Source organism: Antechinus flavipes, chromosome 1 (genome assembly GCF_016432865.1).
Source record: "Antechinus flavipes isolate AdamAnt ecotype Samford, QLD, Australia chromosome 1, AdamAnt_v2, whole genome shotgun sequence".
Taxonomy (NCBI): domain Eukaryota; kingdom Metazoa; phylum Chordata; class Mammalia; order Dasyuromorphia; family Dasyuridae; genus Antechinus; species Antechinus flavipes.
Genome location: NC_067398.1, coordinates 691,711,577 through 691,739,084, shown reverse-complemented (window position 1 = coordinate 691,739,084; position 27,508 = coordinate 691,711,577). Strand labels below are relative to the sequence as shown.

Sequence of the window (27,508 nt, the reverse complement as noted above, 5' to 3'; positions counted from 1 at the left end):
TGCTTGTTGCTTTGCATCCGCTAAGTCTCTTTCTCCCACAGGAGAGAAGCTCCTCAGTGTTAGGTGGGCTCGGAGTTTGTGCGGGCTGTGGGGCGTTCTTTAACTCTTTTGGGGGCAGTGGCGGGGAGGCCCGGATGCTACACCCCGCTCCTTGACTTGGCTAGAAAGAGAGCTTTCCTGTATCCCCGGGTTCTAGGCTTGTGGGATGGGAGCTTTGCAATCCTGCCTGGGACGTGTGTGAATGTGCGAGTGAGTGCGCGCGTGGGGAGGGAGGGAGGAGGAGGAGAAAGGAAGAGGAGGAGGGCGCTAGAAAAGGGGAAGAAGGCCGGAGGGAAGGTGCAGACAGGGGGCCCGGCGGCAGCCAGCCAGCTTGGTCTCTGTCTCGCTGGGGCAGCGGCGGAGGCGGAGGCGGAGGCGGAGGCAGAGTGAGGCTCCACTGGTTGGGGAGGGAGGCTGGAGGCGGGGAGGGGCCGAGCCAAGCCAGCCGAGCGGGGCCGGGCCGGGCTGGGCCAGCCTTGGAGCTCTCCGAGGCATTCACAGCTGGAGCGCGGCCAGCCGAGGCTGAAGCAGAGGCAGAGGCAGAGGCAGGGGCAGGGGCAGGGGCAGGGGCAGAGAAACGGGCAGGGGCAGAAGCAGAGGTAGGGGCAGAGGCAAGACAGAGGCAGAGGCAGAGGCAAGGGCAGGAGCAGAGGCAGAGGCAGAGGCAAGGGCAGGAGCAGAGGCAGAGGCAGAGGCAAGGGCAGGAGCAGAGGCAGGGACAGAGGTAAGGGCTGGAGCAAAGGCAGAAGCAGGCGTAGGAACGGAGGCAAGACAGAGGCAGGGGGAGAGGCAAGGGCAGGGGTAAGTGCAGAGGCAGAAGCAGGGGCAGAGGCTGGGGCAGAGGCAGAAACAGGCGTAGGGGCAGAGGCAGAGGCATCAGCTGCCCAGGCAGAGATACAGGCAAGAGCAGGAGGAGCGGGAGCCCGGGCCGGGACAGGGAGCAGCGCCCCGCCTCTGAGCGCTCCCCGCCGGCCGATCCTGGGCACTCAGTTCCGCGGGCCGGAGCCCCGAGCCTCGCTGGCCTCCCGCCCCGCCGTGCCCCGCCGCGTCCCGCCCCGCTCGCCTCGCCTCCCTAGCTCCGTCCCGGCTCGCACGTAATGGGCTTTCTGCACTCCGGGTGGGGCGGATGGGGCCCGGGGGAGGGCGGTCACAAATCCCACCGGTCTGCGGCCTGGGAGCCGGGCGGGAGGGGCCCCTCGCAGACGCAGACAGCGCGGCGGCGGCCGCACTTGGCTGGAGCGCGGCGCTGCTGGCACGGGCGGCGGGCCGTGCGTCCGTCCGGGCGCAGTGCCCCTGCCCCGACTGGGCCGGTCCGCGCCTCGCTGCGTCCTCGGGCTTTAGCCCGCCCCGGCCTGAACCTGTCCCGGCCTCCCTCCCTTACGACCCCTCTCCCCTCTCCAGCGCCCCCTCGTCCCTGACGCGCCCCCCTCTCCGCTCTCCCCACAGGCTCCCAAGTCCCCGGGCGCAGCCCCAGTCCCCGGCAGGCAGGCCGGCCGGCGCCTCCCCTCCTCCTTGTCAGGCCCGGGCTCTGGCTCCCGCAGCCCGAGGAAGAAGTGGAGCAGGACGCAGCGAAGAGGGGGCCCCGCTCCCCCCGCCTTGGGCCCGCGCCCCCCGCCGCCTCCAACGTGCCCCTGCCCCCAGCCATGGTGGGCCACCTGCACTTCCAGGGCATGGAGGACAGCCTCAAAGAGAAGAGTAGGGAGGGCTTGTTGGACAGTCCCGACTCCGGGCTGCCCCCCAGCCCCAGCCCGCCCTTCTACTCCCTGACCCCGGGGATCATGGACAGCAGAGCTGCGGGTAGCGGCGCCTCGGCTGAGTCCTCAGGAACCGGGCTCCACGGGGACCCCCAGGAGGCCACAGTGGTAAGACCACCCCCTCCCTCTCCATCACCACTCTCCCTGGTGCCCAGGGCAGCCAGAGCACCTGCCCCCCCCCATTTGTTCGGCGATTTGGTGTGTGACTGCTCTGAGTGCTTCCCCCAAGCCACACGTGGAAATAGCTGTGGGCTTCATAGTCTCAAGGGAGCTGGTGCAAATGATACCAGGAGATCCATCAGCTCAGGTTTAGGGGGGAAGAGGTTTCCAGGGGGTCCACTCCTTCTTGCAGCTGGTTCAAAGCAAATTCTACTGTTGAGCCCCAGTTAATCCATTGGGAGTGTTTGCCAAAGTCCCCCTTGCTTGGGCCTTTCTGGGAGTAAGGTAAACGGGAGGTGGCTCTGCTGGGCACCTGATGGTACAGTCTGGTCCCAGGATGCCCTGGCTCTGCCATGTGATGTCTACATTGCCTTTTGTGACTGAAGACAGCTGAAGGAAGTCCAGGTTAAGGGATGCTTTTTTTGGGGAAAGGAGCTGAAATGGATTAGCCAGCTTATTAACTGAGCCTCTGATCTAGTAGGGTGAGACAGAGTCCAACCAGGACTTGTGGGTGAGTCTGGACTTGGGTATTTGTGCCAAACCTCACTTCATATCTACGCTACGCCATCAACATCATCTGAGCCAGTATGGAAAATGTCTACAAACCCCCTCTGTGAGCTTAAAGGGGGGTCCTAAAGTGATTGGAGGTGTGAAGGACAGACAGAGCTTTTATTGGTTCAGATCAGAAAGCTGCTCTTCAACACTGGGCACCACTTAACATTGCCACGGGGGAGTTCTGCCTCCTCCAGAAACCCAGGTCAGGGTGGGAGGTGAACTGGGGCAGAAAATATGTCCAGAGCTAAACCTGGACAAGGGAGTGAGCTGAGGAGACAAAACCTGAGAGTTGAGAAGCCCAAGCAAAGGAAACGGAGCCAGGACATTTGATTCCAGGTTGTTTTGGTAGATAGAACTTTTGCTGATTCCTCTTGGTCTTCTGTCTTTCTTACAGTATCCTTAACATTGTGGTCTTGATTTGACTGGTTTGTCTCTGTCACTCGGCTTCCCTGCACTCTTCCCCATCTCTTCGATTCTCCTTTCCTTCAGCTCCTTTCCTCGCCTTTTTATTTCCTCCTACCCCTCCCCTCTCTAGAGCCTTTCCCCTCTCTTTCACTCCCCTACCCAACTCCCCTCCCTTTTCCCCTCTTCTGTCCCCTCCTTTTCCTTTTCTCTCTTTCTCCCCTTCTCTCTCCTCCCCCTCCCCCATGCACATCTCTCAGGCAGCTGGGGAATGCTCACCTGACCCTTTACAGGTACTTTCTGCTGTGCATTAATTACCTTTTAGCCCAGGTGAAATCCCTTCCTTCAGCAATAAGCAGTCGTGCACCCAGAGCAAAGCCTGGTGAGCAGAAGGCTCAGGGGAGCCTCTCCTAAAGTCTCGTAATGAATTTGTACCTCGATTATATGTCTTCCCTCACCCCCTTTTTGGTGGGGGTGGGTGCCCGAAGCTGTTTTCATTGAAAGTGATCTCCTTCACGCCTAATATGCCAGATTTCCTGCTGGAGAAGCAGTGTCTGGGTCTCAAAGACATTTGGAGAGTATGAGAGTGTCTGAGGCCCGTATGGGGGAGTGAGAGAGGGGATCTAGGGCCACTTCCCACCCTGCACCTCTAAGATGCTGGACAAGCGTGGCTGATTTCTTGGGGTCTTCGGCCCCTTCACGTTCCACTGTCTCCGCTTCTCTCAGCCGGGGGAAGGCAGAACAAATAGACCCATTTTGTCTTGTGGCTTGTGTTAGGTTAAGGTTGGCCCCACGGCCCCAGCTGCCTCTTGGAGTGCTCTGCCAGCTAGGAGCCCCTCCTGGAATGAAGGGAGGCCCCAACTCCCCCAGGTCTGGCATTTCCAACATTCCCAGGCCTTTTCTCGGCCTCTGTATGTCCCCGTGCCTCGCAGAGGGCAGGGGGCAAAACAAAACAAGAAAAAAACAAAAAGAAAAATGCTGGGTGTGGATTGAGAGACGGAGGTGACTGGAGGTGGGCCTCTCCCGCATTTACCTGTCTGAGTCTCGCTCTTGGTTCTTCAAAGGAAGAACCTGGACTAGAAGACCAGTAAGAACCCACGATCTAATGGGCCTCAGTTTCCCTATTTGTAAGACAAGGCCGTTAAGGGACTGTAGGTCTCCTCCGGAGACATTTAGAATTCTCTGTAATTGTGCCCGACGGGTACGTTCCCCAGGCCCCGTGGACCAAGGAAACTCAGATGGCGGGCTGTGTTTCGAGTAAATTTCTGGTCTTTGCCAGCACCACACTCTGCACATAGTAAGCACTTACAGTCCAATTCATTGAGCATTTATTAAACACCTACTAGGTGCTAGGCTTTATCCTGGGAATGGGAGGAGAGGAATCCATGGGTGCAGGGAGCTTGCTTTCTACCGGAGCTAGTCAGGAAGAGGGAGCCAACAGGACAGGTAAACTCCAAACAGGATCAGGGATCGTTCAAAATAATAAATGCGGCAAGGGGCAGGAGCAGCTGGGGCGGAGGTGAGCGATGGTCAAGTCTATTTAAATCAAGTCCGGGTAAATCAAGACCAAAATGATACCATTCCCACCCTCAAGCAGCTGACCTTCGACTAAAATTTAGAACTAGAGATTCGTGCTGAGCTTTCCGAAGTTTACATACGTCCGCCTGCTTAATCCTGGCAACTGGTGAGGTTTGTAAATGTTACAGGACGGCTTTTACAGCCGAGGAAACCGAGGCTGAGAGAAGCCCTTCATCACACAGCCAGTAAGGGTCGGAAGGCAGAATTTGAACCCAGGTTTTCCGGACTCCCAGCTACCTCCCTGACCTGAAAGATGGCCTGGGAGGTAGGCCCGATTGTGGCGACCAGGTGCGCCCCAGCCCACGCGGGGGCCACTCCCTCCTTTCGGGTCTATCCTTTGGGCCGGGTCCAGGGGGCCGCTCCCAAGCGCCTCCACGTCCCCCTGGTGCTCATCGAGCGCTCGAGCCTCCATGTGTCGGGGTAGCTCGGCCCTATAAAAAGGTCCAGCCTCCCTCTAACAAGCACGCCTGAGCCTCCAAGACAATGCTCCATTGATTCTGGGCCATCCAGTCAAACGTCTGGGCTACAGCGTCAGCATCCAAGAAAATATGAAAGGCATGGTGGGGCCAGGCCCATAAATAAATGAAACCCCATTGACACTGGGGTTTTTTCTTGCACTTGCTTTGGAGCGGCTTGGAATGTTCGGCTCCCCTCCCAAACCAAACATGCCTTCCGGAGTCCCTCTGGGCATTGGGGAGCAGCGAGCCGGGAACGGGCCTTCTTTCCCGGCTTTTAATGTAACTGTATTACTGTGTGTGGGTCTGTAGCTGCCTTATTTTTTTTCAAAGGGTGAACAAAACCCCAAAACAGGAGGCATTTTTGTGAAGTAAATTGAAGGTTCGGTCAAATGGCGTCGGAAATCTTGGACGCTCCGTCGGCCCAGGGAGGAGAAGTTGCCAGGGCTGGGACCGGGGCTCTGGGTAGGAAACCAAGCTCTTTGCTAGGATGGGAGCAGAGGGAGGCAAGTCAGAGGGGGCTCCCCATCCGAGGAGAAAGGGCTGGCTCTGCCATCAGAGGCCTCGGGCTCCGAGCCTACGTCCCAAGGCCTGGACCCAAGGAAGAGCTTGTCCAGGATGGCCGCTCGGGTCCCTTCCAGGCTGGAGGTATGTTCTCGAGAGCTCGGGTTTTCCATCTGTGACAAGCTGAGCCAGGAGACTCCTGGGGGCCTTTCAGCCCCCACAGATGTCACCCTCTCTGGTCTTTCCTACCCCTTATTTCCCAAGGGGGCCCAGAATGGGCGTGTGACTTGTCCGACGTTCCACAGCCACTTACAGCAGAATTAGGGCTAAAGCTTGGGTCATTTCACCGGGCCCCGCCGGACACCTTGCTTTTCCAGACGGATGCAGAAAGTATCTGCGGGTAGCCGTTGAAGGAGTTAATTTTTTCATCTGTGTGTCCCGAGGAGAGCTTGCCCAGAGGCTGCCTCAGGAGCAGCAGGCCATTTCTTCTTGGGCCCTTGTCTGATTGTCTGGTGGGGACTCATAGGTAGGACTTGTTGGGACTCAAAGGGCCCTTCCAGATCTCAGCGTAGGGGATTGTGGGATAGGGAAAGGGAAAACTCTGTGTGTGAGCACTCTCACGTTAGGTACAATCAGCCTCAGTTCCATGTCAGGCCTAGTTCTGCACCGTCCATTCCGATGCACTGGGGCTCTCTTCTCCCATGTCCTTCTCTGCTTCTCCCCTTCCCCTCGCCCTGCTGCCCGGTAGCTGAGTGAGGGTCCCCACTGTCCACCCCCGTTCCCAGCAGTAGGAAGAGCATCGTGCTATTGACAGGAGGACTGCCCTCCTCGGGGGTGTCAATGATTGAACAAAGGCAGCGGGATAGGCCCTGGACATTGGACCCCCCAGTATAGATTTTGGCTGTCCCTTCTTGGAAAGATGATTGGATGGAGTCTCGGCAGAGCTTGAATCCAGTGAGGGGGAATCCACTCCGGCCCATTTCCTTTAAGGACGGCCTTTCCTGCTGGGGAGCAGAAACTCTGGGACCCTGGATTTGGCAAGTTTTTCCCCTTCTGAACCCTGTCCTCTTAGGAACCAGAGTTGGATCCCACAGTCCTGAGTAGCAGAGATTGTGTGTGTGCATGTGTCTAACTGTGTGTGTGTATACATGTGTGATACATATATGCACGCAATGTATGCTGGATGCAGCTGTGTGTATACACACACACCAGAATGGGGGGGGGAGGGTCAGGAAAGATTTCTCCCAGAAGATGGGATTGGAGGAAGGAAGGGAAGCTGGGGATGTGGATGGTAGACATGAGGAGAGCGAGCGTTCCAGGGAGGTGGTGGGAGGCCACAGGGAAGGCTCAGGGCTCAGACGTGGCCTGTCTGCCATTGGGGGGCAGTGTGGGGTGACGGGTAAAGAGAATGGACAGGCAGCTCGCGAAATCTCTCCATTTTGAGAGAAGATGCCAACTTTCACCGATACAGGACGATTTCCACGGTTCCCTAGGCCCAGTCCAATCCCTATGGTCCAGGATGGCAGTTGGGGTGACGATAAATGAGCCCTGGAAAATGGGGGGTTAATTTTTGATCATAATCCCCTAGAGGTACATATAGAAGCTGATTGGCGCAGTGGATAGAGTGCTGGCCAAGTTCAAATCACACACTTCCCGGCTGCGCATACCTGAAAAATCACCTAACCTCGACTCAGTTTCTTCGTTTTGAAAATGGGGATAACAATAGCATCTTCCTCTCAGAATTGTTAGGATCAAGTGAGATTATATTTCTAAACCTCCTGTCCTGTCTAAACCTAAAGTCCCGTACAAAAGCTAGCCATTTATTATTATTATTATTATAAAGATAACAAATAGTAAGCAAATTCATCAATGCCAGTCAGATGATAAGGCACACAAGGAAGAAAAAGCCTCGAAAACTGGTTTTTTCCCCTTTGTTGGTGGGATGGAAGGGCACTAAATCTCTGATCTCATTACATCAGGGAACTCCCATCCAGGCAACTTCTTTCCTTGGTGCTGATCTATCTTAGAGCTGCCTGCGGGAGAGGGGGGCAGCAGGCAGATGGCAAAGTGGACAGAGCACGGCCCTCCAGTCGGGAGGACCTGAGTTCAAATGTGGCCTGATACTTCTTAGCTGTGTGAATTTGGGCAAGTCACTTCACCCCAATTGCCTTAACCAAAAAAAAAAAAAAAAAAAAAGAAGGTGGTTGGCCCATGGAGAGTTGAGGGGATCTGTCCAAGGTCCCACAAGAGGTAGACATCAGAGGTGGGGATTTGGGTTTTCTCGAGCTCTCTGTTCTGGCACATGGACTCCGAAAGGATAGATAGAAGTGTGTAGAGACGCGGCTTCTTAAACTGGGATCTCAAAACTGAATGTAGGGGGTCATAAAATTATGATTGATCATCAGTAAAAGTTTGATCTGTACCCCTCTTTTCTATACCCATCTCTCCGGGGTTGGGTAAAAATGTGTCCGCTGAAAGAAGCCCTGATATGAAAGACGGTTCTGTGGGACTTTGGGAAGTGGATTCGCTCGCCTCTGAGGGCTCTTTCAGCCCCAGATCAATGATGTTCTGATAAGTCTGTTTATGCATAATTTATCAGGCAAATGAAGTCTGGGTAGTTATCAGGCCTCTGCCACTGGCAGCAGACAGTACGGTCTTTATGGGCTCCTGGGAACTAGTGGGGGAGGGGCCAGGAGGAGACTGAACCTCTTATATGTTTCTTCCTGGTGGTTTGGAGTAGAACAGGGCCCCAGTATTTCACCTGGCTTCCTGCTCCTGGGATGCTGTCTGTATGCTGTCTACTGCCCTAGCTGGAGACCAGGGAGGCCCAGTGGCCCGGTGGTTTCTTAACGAAATCCCTGCCAATTCCAGGCCTGTCTCACATCGTTTTGCCAAGGTCGATGTTTAGAAGTAATATTATTAGCCTATTGGAAAGAAACACCCTAAAACTTACCAGTCCCCTTGCTCTGTTGAGCCCGTCCCTGGCATATTGTTTCCCGTGCAGTTGAATTCATTTCTTTAATTTTTTTGAATTTTGTTTTTTGCAAGGCAGTTAGGGTTAAGTGACTTATCCAAGGTCACACAGTAGGTTAAGTTTCTGAGCTGGACTTGAACTCAGGTCTTCCTGGCTTCAGGGCTAGTGCTCTTTCCGCTGTGTCATCTAGCTGTCCCGATTTAATTCATTTCAACAGGAATCTTAGAGCGCCGCTCTCACAGGATTGTGGGAAGATCCAAGGGTAAACACTTTGCTGGGCTCCAGGTGTTATAGGAACATCACCATCATCTCCTCTGGTCCTGGTGGGGTTATCCTGCTAGTGTTTTCCCAGCTTGGAGGTTTTGTGACCAGGGTCATGCTACAAAGCAGGTTAGCTTAGCACGGGCTTTCCCCTCCCTCTTCTCACCTGATCCAGATCTCTTACTGGAAGGTCGGCTCCGGGCATCCTGACATTTCCCAGAGCAAAAGGCTTTCAGAGACAGAACCGCTGCTTGCACTCCTCTGGTAGGCTCTCCTTTCCTGCCTCCCCCTACAACCCTCTATAGATAAACTGTCCCAAGATGAGGAGGGTAAGAGTATTTTTTTTTTTTTTTGGATAAGGAAATCGGGATAAAATAACTGGCACCAGAGTCACACAGCTCCTGTTAAGTGTCTGAGGTCAAATTTGAACTCAGGTTCTCCGACTCTAGTGCTCTAGCCACTATGGCGCCACCTAGCGGCCACCTAAGTAAATGTCCGTTCTGAAAGCTCCTGGGTGATTCTTTTAACTCCTCCCAGTCAGCTGTGGAGAGGGCGGTCAAAGGGATATGAATATTACCTGGCCTTCAGGTTTTGCACCTTGGGGCTTTCTTGGATATTGGAGTGCTTGGCCATTTCCTTTTCCTGCTCATTTTACGGATGAGAAAACTGAGGCAAACAGGATTAATTGACTCGCCCAGGGGCACACGGCTAGGAATTATCTGAAGCCGGATTTGAACTCAAGTCCAGCTGATCCCAGGTCCAGTGCTCTATCTGCTGCATCAGGAGCTAAATTGGTTTTCCTCTTTGGATACTGCCATCTTCGAGGGTGGGCTTCCCAATCAGGTCAACCTGATTCCACCTCGGACACATGCTGCTGCTTTGTGTCTCTGAACAAGTCACTTCACTTCCCAGCGCCCCAGTCAACTCTTTAAGGAAGCTGGGCCGGAAATTGAAGGGACTTATCCACTGTCCCCCACGTGGCCTACAAAGGTCAGAGGAAGGGTCTAAACCCAGGTCCTACAGGCCAAATCCAAATCTTTCTCTACTGCCCTGAAGTCCAGAGTCAAAAGGCTGGATTTGAGCTCATCAGCACGCCAGTGTGTGCCTTTCACTCTGTGCCTCAGTTTCCTCCTCTATAAAATGGGTGGCGGCAGAATAGATGGCCTCCAGGGCCCCTCTAACTCTAGAACCTGGGTGCTTTGGGAAAAAATAGTTGTGCATGTGGTTATTTGTGGTTAATGTTTGAAACAGCCCTCAGTGAGCTCCAAGGGGGCCAGGAAGGGAGAAGGTCAGTGGGAATTGATTACAACCATGAAATCTATCTGTCTGAACAGCCACTCGTCTATCTATACCCATACACTTTCTATTCATTCATTCGCTCGTTTATTCGTCAATCTATCCCTCTCTATCAATTCATTCATTCACTCAGTTATCTGTCTCTATTGATCCCTTCATTCGTCTTCCTCTCAATGCACACATTCACTCATTTATTTCTCATCTGTTTTTCCATCTATCCATCCACACACCTGTCATCTGTTCTCTGTCTATTCATTTGTCTGTCTTTCTATCCATCCGTCCATCTAAATGTAGCCTCATTATCTCTGAGTAGGGACTTACCATGACTGTCAGGCTCATTTTTGTGACCAGGGAAAGGGCTTCCTAATGAACTTGCCAATTGTTTGGATGGAAATTCTCTAAGTTCAAGGGCAGCAAGGTAGCACAGTGGATAGAGCACCAGCCCTGAAGTCAGGGGGATCGAGTTCAAATCTGACCTCAGACACTTAACACTTCCTGGCTGTGTGACCCTGGGCAAGTCACTTAACCCTAATTGCCAGAGAGAGAAGAAAGGAAGGAAGGAAGGAAGGAAGGAAGGAAGGAAGGAAGGAAGGAAGGAAGGAAGGAAGGAAGGAAGGAAGGAAGGAAGGAAGGAAGGAAGGAAGGAAGGAAGGAAGGAAGAAGGAAGGAAGGAAGGAAGGAAGGAAGGAAGGAAGGAAGGAAGGAAGGAAGGAAGGAAGGAAGGAAGGAAGGAAAAGAAAGAAAAAAAGAGAAAAAGAAAAAGAAATTCTATAAGTCCTTCCCCCCTAATCGCCAAACCATCTTTCTGGCCTGATGTACCCTGCTCATGTGCTTGGCAAATCCCTTCTTCCCAGTGTATTTCAACCAAAGTTGCACTGACCTTTTATTTTTATTGTTTTTCTCAGTTAAAAAAAAGGAAAAAAAATGAGTCTTTTCACATATATGGCAGAGGGCAGCTAGGTGGTACAGTGGATAGAGGGCCTGGGCCAGAGTCATGGAGACATGAGTTTAAATGTAACCTCAGACACTTATTAACTGTGTGACCCTGGGCAAGTCACCCCACCCTGTTTGCCTCAGTTTTTCCATCTGTAAAATGAGCTGGAGAAGAAAATGGCAAACCGCTCCAATACGTCCGCCAAGACGGGTCACAAATGGGGTCACAAAGAGTTAAATAATCAGTAGAACAGACAGCAGTTGTGTATGAACCTGCCAGCTGTTCCTGCATTCAGGCTATTTCCTTCAAGGTTTCCAGTACCCTCACCCCATCACCTTCAAGGCTCCTCTGCTGGTCTCTGCTTCCTTCCTCTCCGTCCTCTGCAATGAAATGATTCAAGGATCCCGGTTTCTCTCGCTGTGTAACATCATGGTTTGTCCTCCCTTCTCCTCCCCATTCTAAAAAGGAAGAAGTACACACGTTTAAGCCAAACCAGTGCACACGTTGGTCAGAATGTCTTCTCCGGCGTCCCGAGTCCGTCCGTCCCCCCGAGTCCGTCCGTCCCCCCGAGTCCGTCCATCCCCCCGAGTCCGTCCGTCCCGCCTCTCTCGGGACAAGGTCCCTATCTGGGGCCTCCGGCCTCTCGCCGGGTCTTGGATGGGGTCAGAGTTCTTTAAGCCCTTCAGAACCGCCCTTCCTTACGGTGCCGTGGTACCGGCTCCCTCCACCGTGAAGAGTGCCTTCCCCTCCTGGAGACCGTGTTCCGTCCATGTCTCATTTGGACGCGGTTTTCTGCGTGTTGTCCTTCCCCCTCCCCCCTTCCCTGAGACTGGAAGCTTTGCTGGAGCAGGCGCTGGACTTTTGCCTTTCTTTGTACCCTCAGAGCTTAGCGCAGGCCTGGTACATAGTCGGTGCTTACTAATTACTGTTGGCTAAGTGATGGAGGCTTAATAAGCTTGTCGACTTTACAGCATGGCACGGGAATGTGGGACTTAGATAAGAAGAAGGCCTGGTTCAGGCGCCCCCCCCCCTTCAAATACTTCCTGGCTACGTAACTTTGGGCAAATCACTCAATTTTTTTCAGCCTCAGTTTCCTCATCTGTAATATGGAACGAATGATAGCGCGTAGTTTAAAAGATTGTTGTGAGAGGCAATGGAGATAATGTCTTATCAGGCACATTTGCAAGTCTTATCACATCGTCTATTATTGTTGTTATTGGTTTTATTGAACATCATAGTAAAGTGGAGGAAGGGCCGGCCTTGGAGACCCCCAAATCTGGGTATTATTATTGTTGTTGATTCCTTTAGGCATGATAGTAAAATGAAGGGAGAGCCAGTCTTGGAAACTGCCAGATCTGGGTATTGTTGTTGTTGTTGTCGATTCCATCAGGTATTATAGTAAAAATGGAGGGAGAGCCGGCCTTGGAGAAAGCAAGCTCTGGCTATTAGTATTATAACTGTTGGTGGTGATGGTGATGGTTCCATTAGGCTTTGTGGTGAAATGGAGAGAGAGCCGAGCTGGGAGATCACAAGATCTGGGTGCAAATCCTACTTCAGACCTTCCCAAGGTGCCCTAGGTCAAGACCCCTCCCTCCCTCATGGCCCAGGGAGTTGACAGATGCCTCCTTGGAGGGAGTTTCTGTGCTAGGGAATTTGAATGCAAAGCAGACCCACATATATATAAACATGAGGGTTTATTTAATAAATTTTAGTGTGTTGAGGATTTTCCCTCCCAGCAAATGAGACCAGAAAAGCCCAGGGAGTCTGCCTCGGAGGCTTGAGGACCTCCCGGACCTCAGGATCTTCTCTCCACGCCTCATGACCTCCCTCCCAGCATTCTCTGTGCAGCCCTGCGAATGGTCCACAGTTATTAGGCAGGCTTTTGTCTGGCCCTCTTCAGGTGGCTAAACCAGAGGGGTTTTGTAAGTTCAGACCTGGGAGGGACGGCAGAGACCACGGCTCCAGCTGCCTTGTGGGACAAGCTAGAAAGGGGAGGTCGGGGTTGAGGGGCTTGCCCAAGAGCATCCCCGCAGGTCGGGGGCCTCCGGCTCTGAGTCCCCGGGCCGACGGCTCCCGGGCCCAACTTGGGCCTGGGTCCGGCTGGTTCCAGTTGCTTTAATAAGATGTGCTAAGCCCCCACGGGCTCGTGTGGCCTGGCAGCCAAAGGCCCATGGAGGAGCGCCCGGGCCGGGGACAAACCCCGGGCGCGGGCTTCCAGGCTCACCCACAAATCCTCCCCGGCTCGGGCGACTGGAGGCCGAGGGCCCAGGGCCCAGGGCATTTTTGTTTCCAGAGCCTCCTGGTTCTGGGGGCTGGGTCCAAGGGGCCCACCTCGTCCAGACTGCCGGACTTCAGGAGAAGAGAAATGGGATAAATGTGTGGGACAGCTCAGGAGCGCTGGCCGGGGGCTGCTGGGAGCAGAGGGAGCCGCCCCTTCTTCGGGACAGATTCTCATCGGATCCCTGGGCCAGACAGTGGACCACTCTGGACCTCAGTTTCTTTCTCTGTTGTGTGAGGGGCTGGGTAACTCCCAAGGCGGGTTTTTGGCTGTAGCTCTAAGATGCTTTGGCCCTTCCAGTAATCCGGCCTGTGTTATGGGGAGAGGATCAGAGCCGGAGGGACGGAGGCACCTCTAGTCCAGGTCAGGAAATGGAGGTCCAGGGAGGCCTCAAAGTCACCCAAGGAAAAAGTAGCAGGGGAGAGATTCAAACTTGGGCCTTTTAACTGCGGGGTCCTTTCTGCCTCGAAGCCTGGGTCTGGTTTCCTTCTTGGCCTGAGCCTCGGGATGAAACGACCATCTCCGATTTGCTCCGGGGCATTTGACCTGAATTATTATTACTCATTAATGACAGAGCCATGTAATCATATTATATAATAATTATTGCATGTTATAATTATTGCCATGTAATAATAATATTTTATCTTATTCTATGCATTATAGAATTAATATATTGCTAATCAAATTATTTTAATTTACTAATTACTAATTAAGTAATTTTTATATGGCAATAATTATGTTGTTATTATTACATGATTATTCTAGTATAATAATCATGTAATAATAATAGAATTTCAATTGGGGCAGATTGGATAGAGTGCTGGGCCTGGAGTCAGAGACTCATCTTCTGAATGGAAATCCAGCCTCAGACGCTTCCTCGCTGTGTTAACCCTGCTTGCCTCAGTTTCTCCATCTGTCAAATGAGCTGGAGAAGGAACTGGCCAACCACTTCTGTATCTTTGCCAAGAAAACCCAAACGAGGCCATGGAAGGTCAGACAAAATCAAAGCGACTGAGCTACGAGCCATTAGTTAACTCCTTAAGGCTTAAAAAGCTCTTTGCAAGTAGGTGTGATTATTATCCCCATTTTATAGATGAGGAAACTGAGGCAGGCAATGACTTGCCCAGGATCATAGACACCGAGTCAATGTCTGAATCAGGATTTGAATTCGGCTCTTTCTGACTCTGGCTCTATAACTGTTTCGCCCACTGAGTCACCCTGGCTCGTAAGTTATTCTCTCTTTGATTTAGGAGCAGTAACATTATTTCCAAGGAGATCAAGGTGCTCTTCTCGGCTTTCCACAGCCCCAGGAGTGGGGCAGCAGCAGAAATGGTCACATTGGGGTCAGAGGTCGTTATTATGTAATCGGTCGGTCACATCTGATTCTCTGTGACTCCATTTGGGGGTTTCGTGGCAGAGATACTGGGGTGGTTTGTCATTTCCTTCTCCAGCTCATTTGACAGATAAGGAAACTGAGGCAAGCATGGTTAAGTGACTTGTCCAGGCCACCCAGCTAGTGTCTAAGGCTGGATTTGATGTTTTCTTGGCAGAGGGGTGGTTGGCCGTTTCCTTCTCCAGCTCATTTGACAGATGAGGAAACTGAGGCATACGGGGTGAAGTGACTTGCCCAGGGTCACCCAGCTAGTCATGCCTGAGGCCTGAGTTGAACTCAGGTCCTCCTGTCTCCAGAGCGAGGGCTTTATCACTGTTCCACCTAGCTGCCGCAGGAACTCTGTGATTTTGATTTTATTTTTGATTCCTGGATTTGGATATCGTTAGTCTCCTTTGTAATCCTGTACATTTTATTTTTGGCATTTAAAATCGTGCTTGTGAGTGAGGGTGAAGGCTGCCCTAGATGGCCCGAAGCGTCCAGAACAGGCTAAGATCGCCCGGACTCTTCGGGCCGGCTGGATGACCTTAGATACATCAGAAAACCACCGTGAGCCTCTGCTTCTTAATTGGTAACGCGAGGAGCCTTTTAGAGCCAATTCTGAATCCTGAACAGCTAGGCCTCTGGGCTGGCCCTTGCCTGGGTCTCTGAAGCCGCCGGCCACCCCCCTCTCTCCCTCACCCGCATCCCCCTCCCATGATTAAGCCCACGGATTTAGCAGAGATGTGGCCGTTCCACCGTGGCTGGAAAGTTGCATTTTTGGAGCCAAACCGTGCACTCCCTTGGCTGTGACGGCCGTTTTCCTTGCCCGACGTCTGAGCCGGAGGGAGCCCGTGGGCTGGTAGGGCCATTTTGATGTTCAAATAACCGGGGAGCTTAGAACCTGGGGCTGGAGTCTCCCCGGGCGTCCCCCGTGAAGGCTCGGTTGCCATCTGTCCTGCCAGAACGGGGGCCGGGGAAAGGTCCGCAGCCTGCCCGTCTTCCCTTAGCACGAGTAGTTTTTCGGTGACTTCCGGAGCTGTCTGCCCACCCTGACCTTTCTCTGAGTTTTCTTCCATCCATTAACTTCCAGCATCTCCTCCTGAGATTACAGATGATGTGTGGACAGGGCTTTGCCAAAGCTTAAAGTGCCATAGGAATAATCTAATACATAAGCTAGCGAATGCGGTAATTAATAGTTATTAATTTAAATAATTAGATACAATGATGTAAAATAATATATAAAAATAATCGTAAATCTACACAATTAATTATAAATAGAAACAGTGAATTAATAATTATAATTAATTTAGAATAACTGCATATGAATGATATGCAATATCAATGATAATAATAATATGTTAATTATTGATTATAATTTATTTATAATAACTACATACAAATAACATATAATGGTGATGATAAATAACACAATTAATTATAAATAGAAACAATTATTTAACAAGTGTAATTAATTTATAACTATAAAGGAATAACATATAATATTGGTGATAAGCAATAAATAATATATACTTATAAACATAAGCAGTTAATAATTGAAATTAATTTAAAATAATTCTAAATAAATATGTTCTATTAATTATGATGATGTATGAATCACTATAGTTAACAATAATTTATAGCAATATTTTTACTATTATTATATGATATCCTGTTCAGTCATTTCAGTCATACCTAAATCTTGTGACCCCATTTGGGATTTTCCTGGCAGAGATACTGGAGTGATTTGCCATTTCCTTCTCCAGTTTATTTTACAGATGAGGAAACTGAGGCAAACATAGTAAAGTGACTTGTCCAGGGTCACATAACTAAGATCAGGTCTGAAACCAGATTTGAATTTGACTTCAGACCCCAGCACTTTATCTACTGTATCACTTAGCTGCCCCAATAATAAATATACTTTACATATATAAGAAACATTATCAATAATTTAATAACTTGACACATAATTTCTTGTTAAATTTACTTAATGATTTCATTGTTATGTGGTATATACTATGTCATAACTAAAAGCAATTTAATAAATTACTTAACACAGTAATTAATGCCATCCAGCATTTATGTGGCGCTTTAAGTTTGCAAAGCACTTTGCCGGTTTCCTCATTTTTGTCTCCCCTGATGGAACGCAAGTTCCCGGAGGGCAGGCTTGTTTCATCTGTGTCTCTGTGCCCATGGCCAGCACAGTGGTTGGCAGAGAATAAGACTGGGACACGAGGACCTCTGGGATTTTGCTATATCAAAAACTCCCGGGTGAGGAAATTTCATCCACTAGTGCAGGTTGGCACCTTCTCTGCAACACGGGGTGGCTCAGAGCACTAAGAGTTTGACATTAGAAGGGATCGAATTTAAGACTATCTTAAAGGACCAAGCCGCGTCACTTGTCACAGGATAATTTTTCAATTTTTTTATAAAGTCAAGAGAAAAAAAGATTATAGGATGAAAATTTTTATGTCAGAGAATTATATTTTTGTCTTGATTGATTTGTCTGGTTCTTAAAGGACTTGTGGGGATGGATGGGGGTGGGGCACAAGGTAGGACTTGAACTCAGTTCTTCTGAACAACAGTTGTTCAATATTTTATGTTGTTTTCTGGGCAAAGATACTTGAATAGTTTACTATTTCCTTCTCCGGCTCATTTTACAGATGAGGAAACTGAGGCAAACAGGGTGAAGTGACTTTCCCAGGGTCACACGGCTGGCAAATGTCTGAGGTCAGATTTGAACTCAGGAATCGTTTTCCAGAATCTGGGCTCTGCGCTCTGCCCGCCATGCCACCTAGTGGCCCTGCATGGCACAGAATGGGCACTCTCACCCGTGTTCATCCTGGACAAAAGAAGGCTTGGGGGGTGGGATGGCTCCCTTGGCCCGGGGGCAGAACAAGTGGAACTGGCACAAATTTAGGCCCCAGGAGGGGAGGGGAGCTGTCCAAGGTGGAAGCATGGGAGGGGCTTCCTCTCATAGGGATTAGAATTAATTCTCATTTGGGGAGAGCGACCCGGTGCTTCTGGGTACTTCCTAGCTCTGACATTTGGGGATATGGGGGGACAAGCCCCTGCCCGCTTTCAGTGGCGGGGCTCAGGGCTCGGGGGGCACCCTCCTGCGGACTGCCTCAGAGAGAGGGCTGCCGTTTTCCTGGTGCCCGTTCGAGGGGAGCACAACTAAAGGTCCTTGGGGGCTTTGGCCAAACAGAACCGACTCTTGGCACATTCGGTCTAGGAAGGAGCTTTGGCCAAATACCCCATTTTCGGATGGCAAGACAGTAGCCCGGAGGGGACTGACTGGCCCAGGGTCACGCCGCTGATCCATGGCAAGTGGAGCCCAAGGAAGTGCCTGGATGTGAGTCCCGTTGAATTCCCCGAACGGGCCCCACGCGTCCGCTGGGCCCTGGACAGCAGTGACGGTTGTGCTCATGAAGCCAGCCTTCTCCTGGGGGTTCGGCGGCCCCCAGACCCCTGCCAGGAGCGAATAACTGGCAGGGAGGAAAGGCCCCCTGCAGGGGCGCGGGCCAGCACAAGGGTTCCTGGGCAGGAGATGCTCTGTCCTGGGCAGACTGACTGGCCGTGGCTGAGGACTGCAAGGTTGGTGGGAGCCAGGCCGAAGATAGCGGGGCAATAGGGAGCTATTGAAGGTTCACCCCCACACGGCAACCTCCTCTCTATTTGGGGAGATGGAGCGGCACTGGGAAAAGTCCTGCAGACTCCTGGAGGGAGAGAGGCCGTCCCCAGCCCGATGGCTCACTTACCCTCGCTGACCGGGACCCGGCTCTCCCTGTGTGACCTTCCCGCCCTGCCGGGGTCCCGAAGCTGGTGAATGACAGAGACGCTTGAACCCTGCTTCTGCTCCATGGACGAGCCTTTATTAGGCATTTCCTGTACACGTCAAGCAAGCGCCTCAGGAGTCGGGGACACAGAGACAAAGGGGAAGCGGACAGAGAACTCGGCCCTCTTCCTCCTCCCTGGAATCGCCAAGCCGGGTCTTGTCCATCAGTGAGTGAGCCTTCGGGGGGACAAAAAGGGGGGGTCCCCAGAAAGAACTGGAGAAAGGGAGGCTTGTGACGCTCCACTGAGCTCTATTCTCAGCCTCCAGCTTAGGGAGAAAATGAATCCTCTATAGAGCAGGAAGGCCCACAGTCCCTCCGGCACCCCAGGGCCCTCCTGAGAGGTGTGTTACTTGGTAGAGAAGATTAAACTCGCATCTTCTAACTCCAGTTCTTTTTCCTTGCTTCCCCACTGCCTCAAGAGTCTTGGAAATCAGTGTTTTCCGGAGCTGCCGAAGCTTTGGTTCATGTCTGCCCGTGTTCCGTGCGCTCTTGGGGCTGTTGTGCCAGAGCGTGAGGGGCAGTGTGGCTCAGGGGGTAGGGCAGGATGCTCAGTTTGGCAACCTGGTTCCCGGATCACCCAGGGTGGTTCTCCCACCCGAGCTGATTTCCTCCTCACCTCCATCTTTCAGACCTCCCCACCCCAACTCCCTCAAACTTTGATAGTGGCTGGCATGTTCTAGTGACCCTTGTGTTTTAGGTCGCCCTTGTCAGCTCTAAATGCTCCAATTCCTACTTTCCTGCTCTCCCTTTGCCTAGCACACAGTAGGTCTTCGTGAAATATAGCAAATGTTTGTTGACCAACTTACTGACTCCCACCTCAAATTATCCTACATGTTTTAATTTAGCAAGTGCTTGGTAGAAGTAAGCTCTTAATAAATGCCTGTTGAACAACTTACTGACTCCCACCTCAAGTTATCCTGTATGGGTCTGGCCCAGTGACTAGTACACAGTAAAAATATACTAAATGCTGTCTAGGGTGTATTGCTCTAGCAGACTTTAAGGTCTTTGAGGAAGGCGTCAGGTTTTGCTCTTGGCTCTGTAGCTATGGCACATAGTAGGGACTTCATAATTTTGTGTTGGGTTGGATTGATCACCTGGCCTCCCAAAAGGGCAAACAAATTCTAGGAGAAGAGTTCTGGGGTCTGCCAGATGGCTTACTCGCCCAAAGTTATAGCCCAGAGACTTCCTGCACCGTAAGGCAGGAAAAAACAACAACAACAACAACAACAACAAAATGGAGTTGCAGGGACTGAGTTCTAATTCTGACTCTGGGCCTCAGTTTCCTCATCTATAAAAAAGTGATTGAACTGGATGGGTCTAGAACTCTAATATGGAGTGAGATAAACATCTGGGAGCTCAGTCTGTTCTGTGCTTCAGGTGAAGAGGCTAGTTCATCTTTGTGGGCAGGTCCAAGAAAGAGATCTTGAAGGGCCCCCCTGGCCAGCTGGTTAACGGACTTCAAGCACAGAAGTACCAGGGCCTGGCTTCCCTGTGGCAGGAGCCCTGGCATAGGCCAACAAGAGCTTTTCTGGTGACATCCAGCACTTAGCACACAGTAGGTGCTTTATAAAAATTTATAGTGGAGCAGCACCTAGGGGGCGCAGTGGAGCACCAGCCCTGAAGTCATGAGGACTTGAGTTCAAATTTGACCTCAGACACTTAACACTTCTTAGCTGTGTGACCCTGGGCAAGTCACTGAACCCTAATTTTCACTTATTTGCTGAGGCAGTTGGGGAGAGCTGAAGGGAAGCCAGAGGCATCCCCACCCCAGGATTAGAAGTGCTTACACTAATACCTCTTATTAAAAAATATGAACTGAAGAAATAACCCCATGATTGAAACATATTATGGGAACATGGAAGACTGGGATTCATCTTCAGAATAGGACACTTTAATAAACAAAGCTTCTACCCCAAAGAATAACATGAAATGGCTCCCTGGCCAGAGAGAATGTATAGAAGAACTCAAAAAAGAATTCAAAAATCAAATGAGAGACATTGAAGAAAAACTAAAGAAAAAAATTAAAACCATTTAGGAAAAACAAGAAGATTATGAAAAAAAATAACCAATTAGAAAAGGAGGTACAGAGTCTTAGAGATGAAAAAAAAACTCTTTGAAAATTAGAATCACACCAGGGGAAGCCAGTGAAGCTACGAGAGACCAAGAAATAACAAAACATTATAAAGACTGAAAAAAATAGAACAGAATGTGAAACATCTCATAAGAAAAATGACAGATTTGGAGAACAGATCAAGAAGAAAAAATATGAGAACAGTTGGACTGTCAGAAAGTTGTGACCAGAAAGAGAACCTTGGCACAATAATGCAGGAAATAATCTTAGAAAATTGTCCTGAAGTGATAGAACAGGAGGGGAAAGCAGAAATAGAAAAAAATCCACCAATCATCACCTCAGAGAGATCCTCTGTGGAAAACACAAGGGAATGTTATTGCCAAATTTTGAAATTCCCAGATCAAAGAGAAAAATTTGCAAGAAACAAGAAAAAAACAATTCAAATACGCTGGAGCTACAATTAGAATTGTACAAGACTTAGCAGCAGCTACAATAAAAAAAAACTGCAGGTCTTAGAAAAATATCTGCAGACAAGAAAAAGAACTAGGCTCGTGGCAAAAATGTCATATTCAGCAAAATTATCTCTAATTTTGAAGGAGAAGAAAGGGACATTCAACGAACCTGCAGATGTTCAGGACTTGCTATCACCAAACTCGAACTTAATAGAAATTTAACCTACGAACCAATATCAAACAGCAATTTTAAGGAACTCAACACGGACAAGCTGCTTAAATATGGACAAATTGTTTATGGCTTTTTTTAACCTGGGAAATGTATACTTTATATTTAAGATTTACATCAACAATAGGGTAAATTTGAAAGAAAGATTGGCAGAGTAAAGGTTAAAAGTCATTCTGTTATACAAATGAGGTGCAGAGGAAGAATAGACACAGAGATATTAGAGGGGAGAGAAAGGCTTGTAGTTCTGAAAACCTACTCACATCGGGAACGGGTTCAATAGGCAACAACTATACCAGGAAGGGCACAGCATCCTCTGAAATCTATAAAGAACTAAGGGGGCACGGATGGGCAGATGAGGAAGCAAAGGGCGAGGGAAGAAGACAAGGGAGGGATTCTTGGGTGGGTGGGTGGGGGGTTAAGTAATAGCAAGGTAAGTGATGGAGCAGAATTTAATGAGAGGGTCAGCAGGGATGAGAAAGGGGTGTGTGTGTGTGTGTGTGTGTGTGTGTGTGTGTGTGAATGTCGGACTGTATATATCTACATATGTATACATAAATATATCATTTCTTGACTGTAGCATGTTTGGGGGTGGGAGAATGAAAGGGGAAAAGAATAAAGTAAACAAAGTAAAGAATGGTTTACAAGGAAGTAAAGAAAATTTAGACACTCAGGAATATAATTTCTTCTACTAATATATATATATATATTTTTTTTTTCTTAAATTGATATTTATTATATATTTTGAATCCTCCCTGATATTCTTCTGGGCACCTGATGATATTCTCTTTTGTTTTGTTTCATTTTGTTTTGTATTTCTTTTCTGGTTTTCTTTTTGCTTATTCTGTTTTTTTAAATAAAATAAATTTGGAGAAAAAATGTAAAAAATTAAATAGAGGTACTTGATCTTAGCAAAAACAAACAAATAAACATTAAAAATGTTATCTATTGTTATTATCCAGCACTTAGCACAGCCCCTGGCACACAGTGGATGCTATATAAAAATTTTGGTAATTGTTATTACCCAGCCCAGTGCCTGGCATGTAGTAGGCACTGTATAAAGATGTGAGTTATTGTTATAGCCCAGCACTTAGCAAGTACTTGGTACGTAGTAGGTACTGTATGAAAGTCATTATTTTTATTCAGCTTTTGGCATAGCACCGGGCATATAGTAGGTAATATATAAAGTTAGTTACTATGATTATCCAGCACTTAGCACAGCCCCTGGCATACAGGAGGTACTCTGTAAAAGTCAGTTGTTCCTATTGTTATTGCCCAGCACTTAGCACAGCCCTTGTGCACACAGTAGGCACTATATAAAAATGTTAGTTCTTACTCAGCACTTAGCACAGCCCCTGGCACACAGTAGGTACTATATAAAAATGTTCTTACTCAGCACTTAGCACAGCCCCTGGCACACAGTAGGCACTATATAAAATGTTAGCTCTTACTCAGCATTTAGCACAGCCCTTGGCACACAGTAGGTACTATATAAAATGTTAGTTCTTACCCAGCACTTAGCACAGCCCCTGGCATACAGTAGGTGCTCTGTAAAAGTCAATTGTTCCTATTGGATCTTTCAGATCTACACCTGGGCTCTCCCCCATCCTCCCTCTGACTCCTGAGCTCCTGCCTCATCTCGAGTTCCCGGCTCCTCTGGAAGGATGCTGGGGCCCCCTGTGTAACTAACTGTGAGTTTGCCCTTCTCCCCACTGCAGGCTCCTCACCTTCTCCAGGATCCTTCTGTGCTGGAGATGAGACCCAGATTGCACCCGGTGTTTTTTGGGGAAAGCATTGAAGTAAATCCTGAGCCTGTGCAGGAAATTCGGTACGTGTGGCAGCGACTTGCGCCTTGGGCCCGGGGGAGAGGCTTGTGGGGGGATGGGATATGACAGAAATAATCATTGAGCATCTATTAAATGCCAGTTGTGTACTGGGTCCTGGGTATGCAAATAGATCTTCCCTCAAGGAAATGATATTCTATCAGTGAAGACAACACGTACATATACAATTTAAAAATAAGTAATAGGTATTAGGGGAGTAAAATATAGTGAGCTTAGAAGAATAGGCTGGAGCAGCTTGTAAAGGTATTTAAACGTCAAACGAACTTATATTTGGTTCTATGGGTACTAGGGAGCTGCTGAAAATTATTAGGCGGTAGGCCATGATTTGGTCAGATCTGTGCTTTAGGAAAATGACAGCAACGTGAAAGATGTATAGAAGAAGGGAGTGACTCACGGCAGAAAAACCAATTAGAAAACAATTGTCATAATCTGAGCAAAAAATAATTTGGCCTGAGCTTGGAGTTAGGAAAATGTAGATTGGTAGTTTGCCTGAATTAGGATGGAGAAAAGAGAGAAAGGAAGATATTCTAGAGATGCCATATTATGCTACATTAAAAAAAATCCTTAGCCCTAGGAGCTGGGAGATGGGAAGGTGCAGAAGTAACTAGAATATAAAATATGATGTATAAATAATATTGAGAAATAGTAACTATAATATATAACTATATATTATATAAGTATATATTATAACTATGATATAAATATATAAATAGTAATTACAATATATAATTATATAAGTACATATTATAGCTATAATATAAAACATTATGTATAGAGAAATATATAGAGAAATAATAACTATAATATATAACTATATGTTATATAAATGTATGTTATAATTATAATATAAAATATTATATATAAATAATATAGAGAAATAGTAACTATACTATATAAGTACATAAATATAATATAAATATTATAAATACTTAAATATGAAATATATATAAATATAATATTAAACTAATATTAAAAATGCAGAGGAGAAATGTAATGCAATAAGAGATTGAGAGGATTGTATAGGGATGGGAGGAGCATGGATTTCCTGGCAAAACTGGCTTTGAAGGACTGGAAGAATATCAACAGGCAGAGATGCTGGGGGGAGGGGTGGAAAAAGACATTTCAGACATGGGCGCCATATGCAGAAAGGCAGAATGGGCAAAGGAAGTGGAGTTTTCTGTTTGGGTGTGAAGGGGTATATTGTGGAATCTTGCTAGAAGGGTAGGCTGGAGCAAAGTTGTAAAAGACATTGAAGACCAAGCTAAGAAGTTAGTGGGTTTTTTTTTTGTTTTGTTTTGTTTTGTTTTGGTTTTTTCCAACGGGCAATGGGGAGCCATGGATGGGCTCTGAGTGAAGTGATCAGAACGATTTCTTAGGAAAGTGACTGGGTAGTTCTGAGAAGAATGGATTTGAGGAGAAACGCCAAAAGGGAGTCCAAATAGAAGAATATTCTGCTAGCCTAGGCAAAAGGTGATGAGGCCTTGAACTAGAGCGTCAGTACTGAATATCGAAAGACAGACGCAGGTTCTGGAGGTTCCAGAATCCTAGATTTAGAATTGTTCATCTCATTCTGCAGAAAAAGGAGAAAAACTCTTAGAATAGAGACGCTGGTTGCCATTGGTTCCCCAGATGATGGCGATGCTGGGATTCTAACCCAGAACCCACCCCACTACATTTCTTTAATACCAATGTGCCAAATTCAAGTCTTGTTTCTTTGTGAATTCAGTTAATTGAGTAATTTATTAATTATGTATACTAAGAAAGCATCTACTGAGTTACCATTGAGTATGGTCTTGCCCCAAGGTACTGATGAAGAGAAATATGTATGTAGTAATTTTACCTATATCTCTATTGTATAGAGATACATGTACATATATGTGTATTTATGTCTAACAATAGCCATCTCTAGGGTAGGGGAGAAGAAAAAAAGGGGAAAAAAGAAATTTACATGATAACTTTGTATATTTAGAGGGAATAGCAACTTTTAATGTAGATTTGCTGTTTCATGTGCAAACATCTTTTTATTGTACTATATTATGGAAATGCTTGTTTTGTTCCATGAATTGAAAATAAAATAAATTTTTACCAAAAAATAAAAAATAAAGGGGAGGGAGAAAGAGGGCAAAATCCACTCTAGGTAAAATTGTTAAGTGGTTATAGACCAGTACCCCTTTCCTCTTATTATTTATCTTTTTTTTTTTTTTTTTGGCAAGGCAATTGGGATTAAGTGACTTGGCCAGGGTCACACAGTTACTGTCAAATTTGAACTCAGGTCCTCTTGACTCCAGGATCAGTGCTCTATCCACTACAGCGCCACCTTGTGGCCATCCTCTTAGTATTTATTCACTGACCTCTCTACACCTTTTCTCCTAATGCAGACTATCATTCCTCAGAAGTTAGAAATGAACTAATACTCTCTTCTTTCCAACTGTATCACACAACGATAAATGAAGAAACTCCTTAAACATGAGCTCACATCACAACGCTACTTCCACAAAGCGCCCTCACTCCCATGCTGCTAATTCTGAGTAATAACTAGTATTAGCAGAGTTCTTCATAACATGTTCTTACTTAAAGAACATGGGGATGAAGAGGAGCTATCAAGCGAAGGCAATGAAGCAAAGGGAGAGTGTTGAGGAGTATCAGGGTAATTGTCGGGTACTGCAGGGGTCTGGCAGAATGGGGACTTAGACCAGTGTCTTCTACTGTAGACCACAAGGGAAGAGAGAGAGAGAGAGAGAGAGAGAAGAGAGAGAGAGAGAGAGAGAGAGAGAAGGAAGGTGGGAGGGACAGAAGGAGGGAGAGAGGGAAGGAGAGGAGGGAAAGAAAGAGAAACAGAGAGAGACAGAAACAGACACAGACACAGAGACAGAGGAGAGAGACAGAGAGACAGAAACAGAGAGACAGAGAGAGAGGAGAGAGACAGAGAGAGACACACACACGAGAGAGAGAGAGACAAAGAGAGAGAGAATAATAATAAAAGGTAGTTATCTTTCATAACAGTGGCTGGGGGGGGCATTTTAGAGAAAAGGATAGAATAAAACCAGGTAAGGAAGGAAAGAAAAAGAGAATTTGGGACTAAGAATAAAAGTCCATGAGCTAAAATAATCATGGAGGTTGTGCTTACCTAGGAGGGGAACAAGGTTTTTTCCTTTTATGCTTTAATGTAGCTAAGATTTCATCCTTGTGATTACTCCCTCTGCTAAAGTAGATCCCACCCAATGCATGCTGAGGCTTTTTGTATCCTACATGCTAGAGGTCTCCCTCCGGAGCTTTTTTCTCTTTCTTCCAAAAAATAAAACAGAACTGGGATAGCCTCTGACGTTACCTCTCAGAGAAAGGAGATTCCCTAGCAAACATTTAATGCTGGCTCTCTCCTGTCAGTGTCCCTGCCTCCCCTTTCCCCACAACAGCTCAGGTGCTTGGAAGCTCCTAATGGAGGCCCCAGATAACAGTCTTGGCCCATTAGACACTTCATAGGCCATTACTAGAGCCTGCTGGAAATGGGAAGAGGGTCTTAAATCCTCTGGGCCAGGATGCTGTTCTTTGCCGATCTCACATGCTTTCCCCTTTTTTCCATCCTCCTACTCTGTCCTCCTCAGCTGCAACTCCGAGATCAAATACGACTCCAAAAAGCACTACCGGGACGACATCTTCTACGTCCCCGTCCCCACGGTCACCTCGTACAGCGAGACCATCGTGGCCAGCCCCAGCTGCACGTGGCGCAGCTACAAGACGCAGCTGACCTTCGAGCCCCGCCAGCGGGCCCTGCGCTTCCAGAGCACCACCATCATCTTCCCCAAGCACCCCAGAAACACTTACCGCACCACGCTGCACTACAGCCTGGGCTGCCCCAAGCGCTGGTTCGCGTCCAGCGTCCAGCTGGAACTGTGCGATGACCCCCCCTGTCCCGAGGAGCTCTAACTGGGCTCCCGCTCGGAACCCTGGGGGGTGGGAGTGGGGGTAGAGAAAAGGGGGCTGGAGAGAAGCATGGCCAGGAGCCTGGAAGGGATGCCGAGGGGAGGCCGGCTGTGGGCCCGGGGCTGGGGGCAGTTCCGGAAGGGGCAGGCTTGCAGGGAGAGGACAAGCAGGACCGTTCGGAGAAGCCGCCCCTCCCCTCGGCCCGCTGTGCTTGGCGGTATTGATCTCCTCGTGGAAGATAAAATAAATATATCTATTTTATTAGCATTTTAAATGGAGTCCAGACACTTGGTTTGGCAGACACGGGCATGAGGGATGTTCTTTTGATATGGGGTCCAACAGCACGGGAGACAGGGCGGTGTGCTGATTTATTTCTTATTTGGGGGGAGGGGGGCAGGAGTTTCCGTCCTCCCTGAGGTAGGTAAGATGTGCTCCCTGAAAAGAGGTAAGCACGTGGTTAGCAGGCTCCACCCGCCCTGCTTTAGGCCAGTGTTTTTCTCCTCCACAGCTGAGGCCTGAGCTAGAGTGGATCCTAACACAGTGGGATGTTACTGTGGACCGAGGGACGTGTGAGATTCTCATCGAGTGTGGGGGTTG

At 48.7% G+C, this 27,508-nt stretch overlaps 1 protein-coding gene across 2 annotated transcripts; it reads left to right on the top strand.

Annotated features, from left to right (window-relative positions):
* The first annotated feature begins 333 nt into the window (after positions 1-333).
* On the top strand, positions 334-27,185 carry RFLNA (refilin A). 2 transcript variants are annotated; one of them, XM_051972647.1, is made up of 4 exons: positions 334-425; positions 1,486-1,901; positions 22,865-22,974; positions 26,593-27,185. In XM_051972647.1, exons 2-4 carry the CDS (start codon positions 1,683-1,685, stop codon positions 26,912-26,914), a joined length of 651 nt encoding a protein of 216 aa, XP_051828607.1. In that variant the 5' UTR covers positions 334-425; positions 1,486-1,682; the 3' UTR covers positions 26,915-27,185. The 2 variants fall into 2 exon arrangements, with proteins under 2 accessions (XP_051828607.1, XP_051828606.1); XM_051972646.1 differs by lacking the exon at positions 334-425 and adding an exon at positions 659-1,133.
* The last annotated feature ends 323 nt before the right edge of the window (positions 27,186-27,508 follow it).

Excerpts from the sequence above, each read along its gene's own strand:
- RFLNA (XM_051972647.1), top strand. The coding sequence starts at position 1,683 with ATGGTGGGCCACCTGCACTTCCAGGGCATGGAGGACAGCCTCAAAGAG. Across the intron at positions 1,902-22,864 it reads ACCCCCAGGAGGCCACAGTG|GCTCCTCACCTTCTCCAGGA; the intron begins GTAAGACCACCC and ends TCCCCACTGCAG. Across the intron at positions 22,975-26,592 it reads GAGCCTGTGCAGGAAATTCG|CTGCAACTCCGAGATCAAAT; the intron begins GTACGTGTGGCA and ends TGTCCTCCTCAG.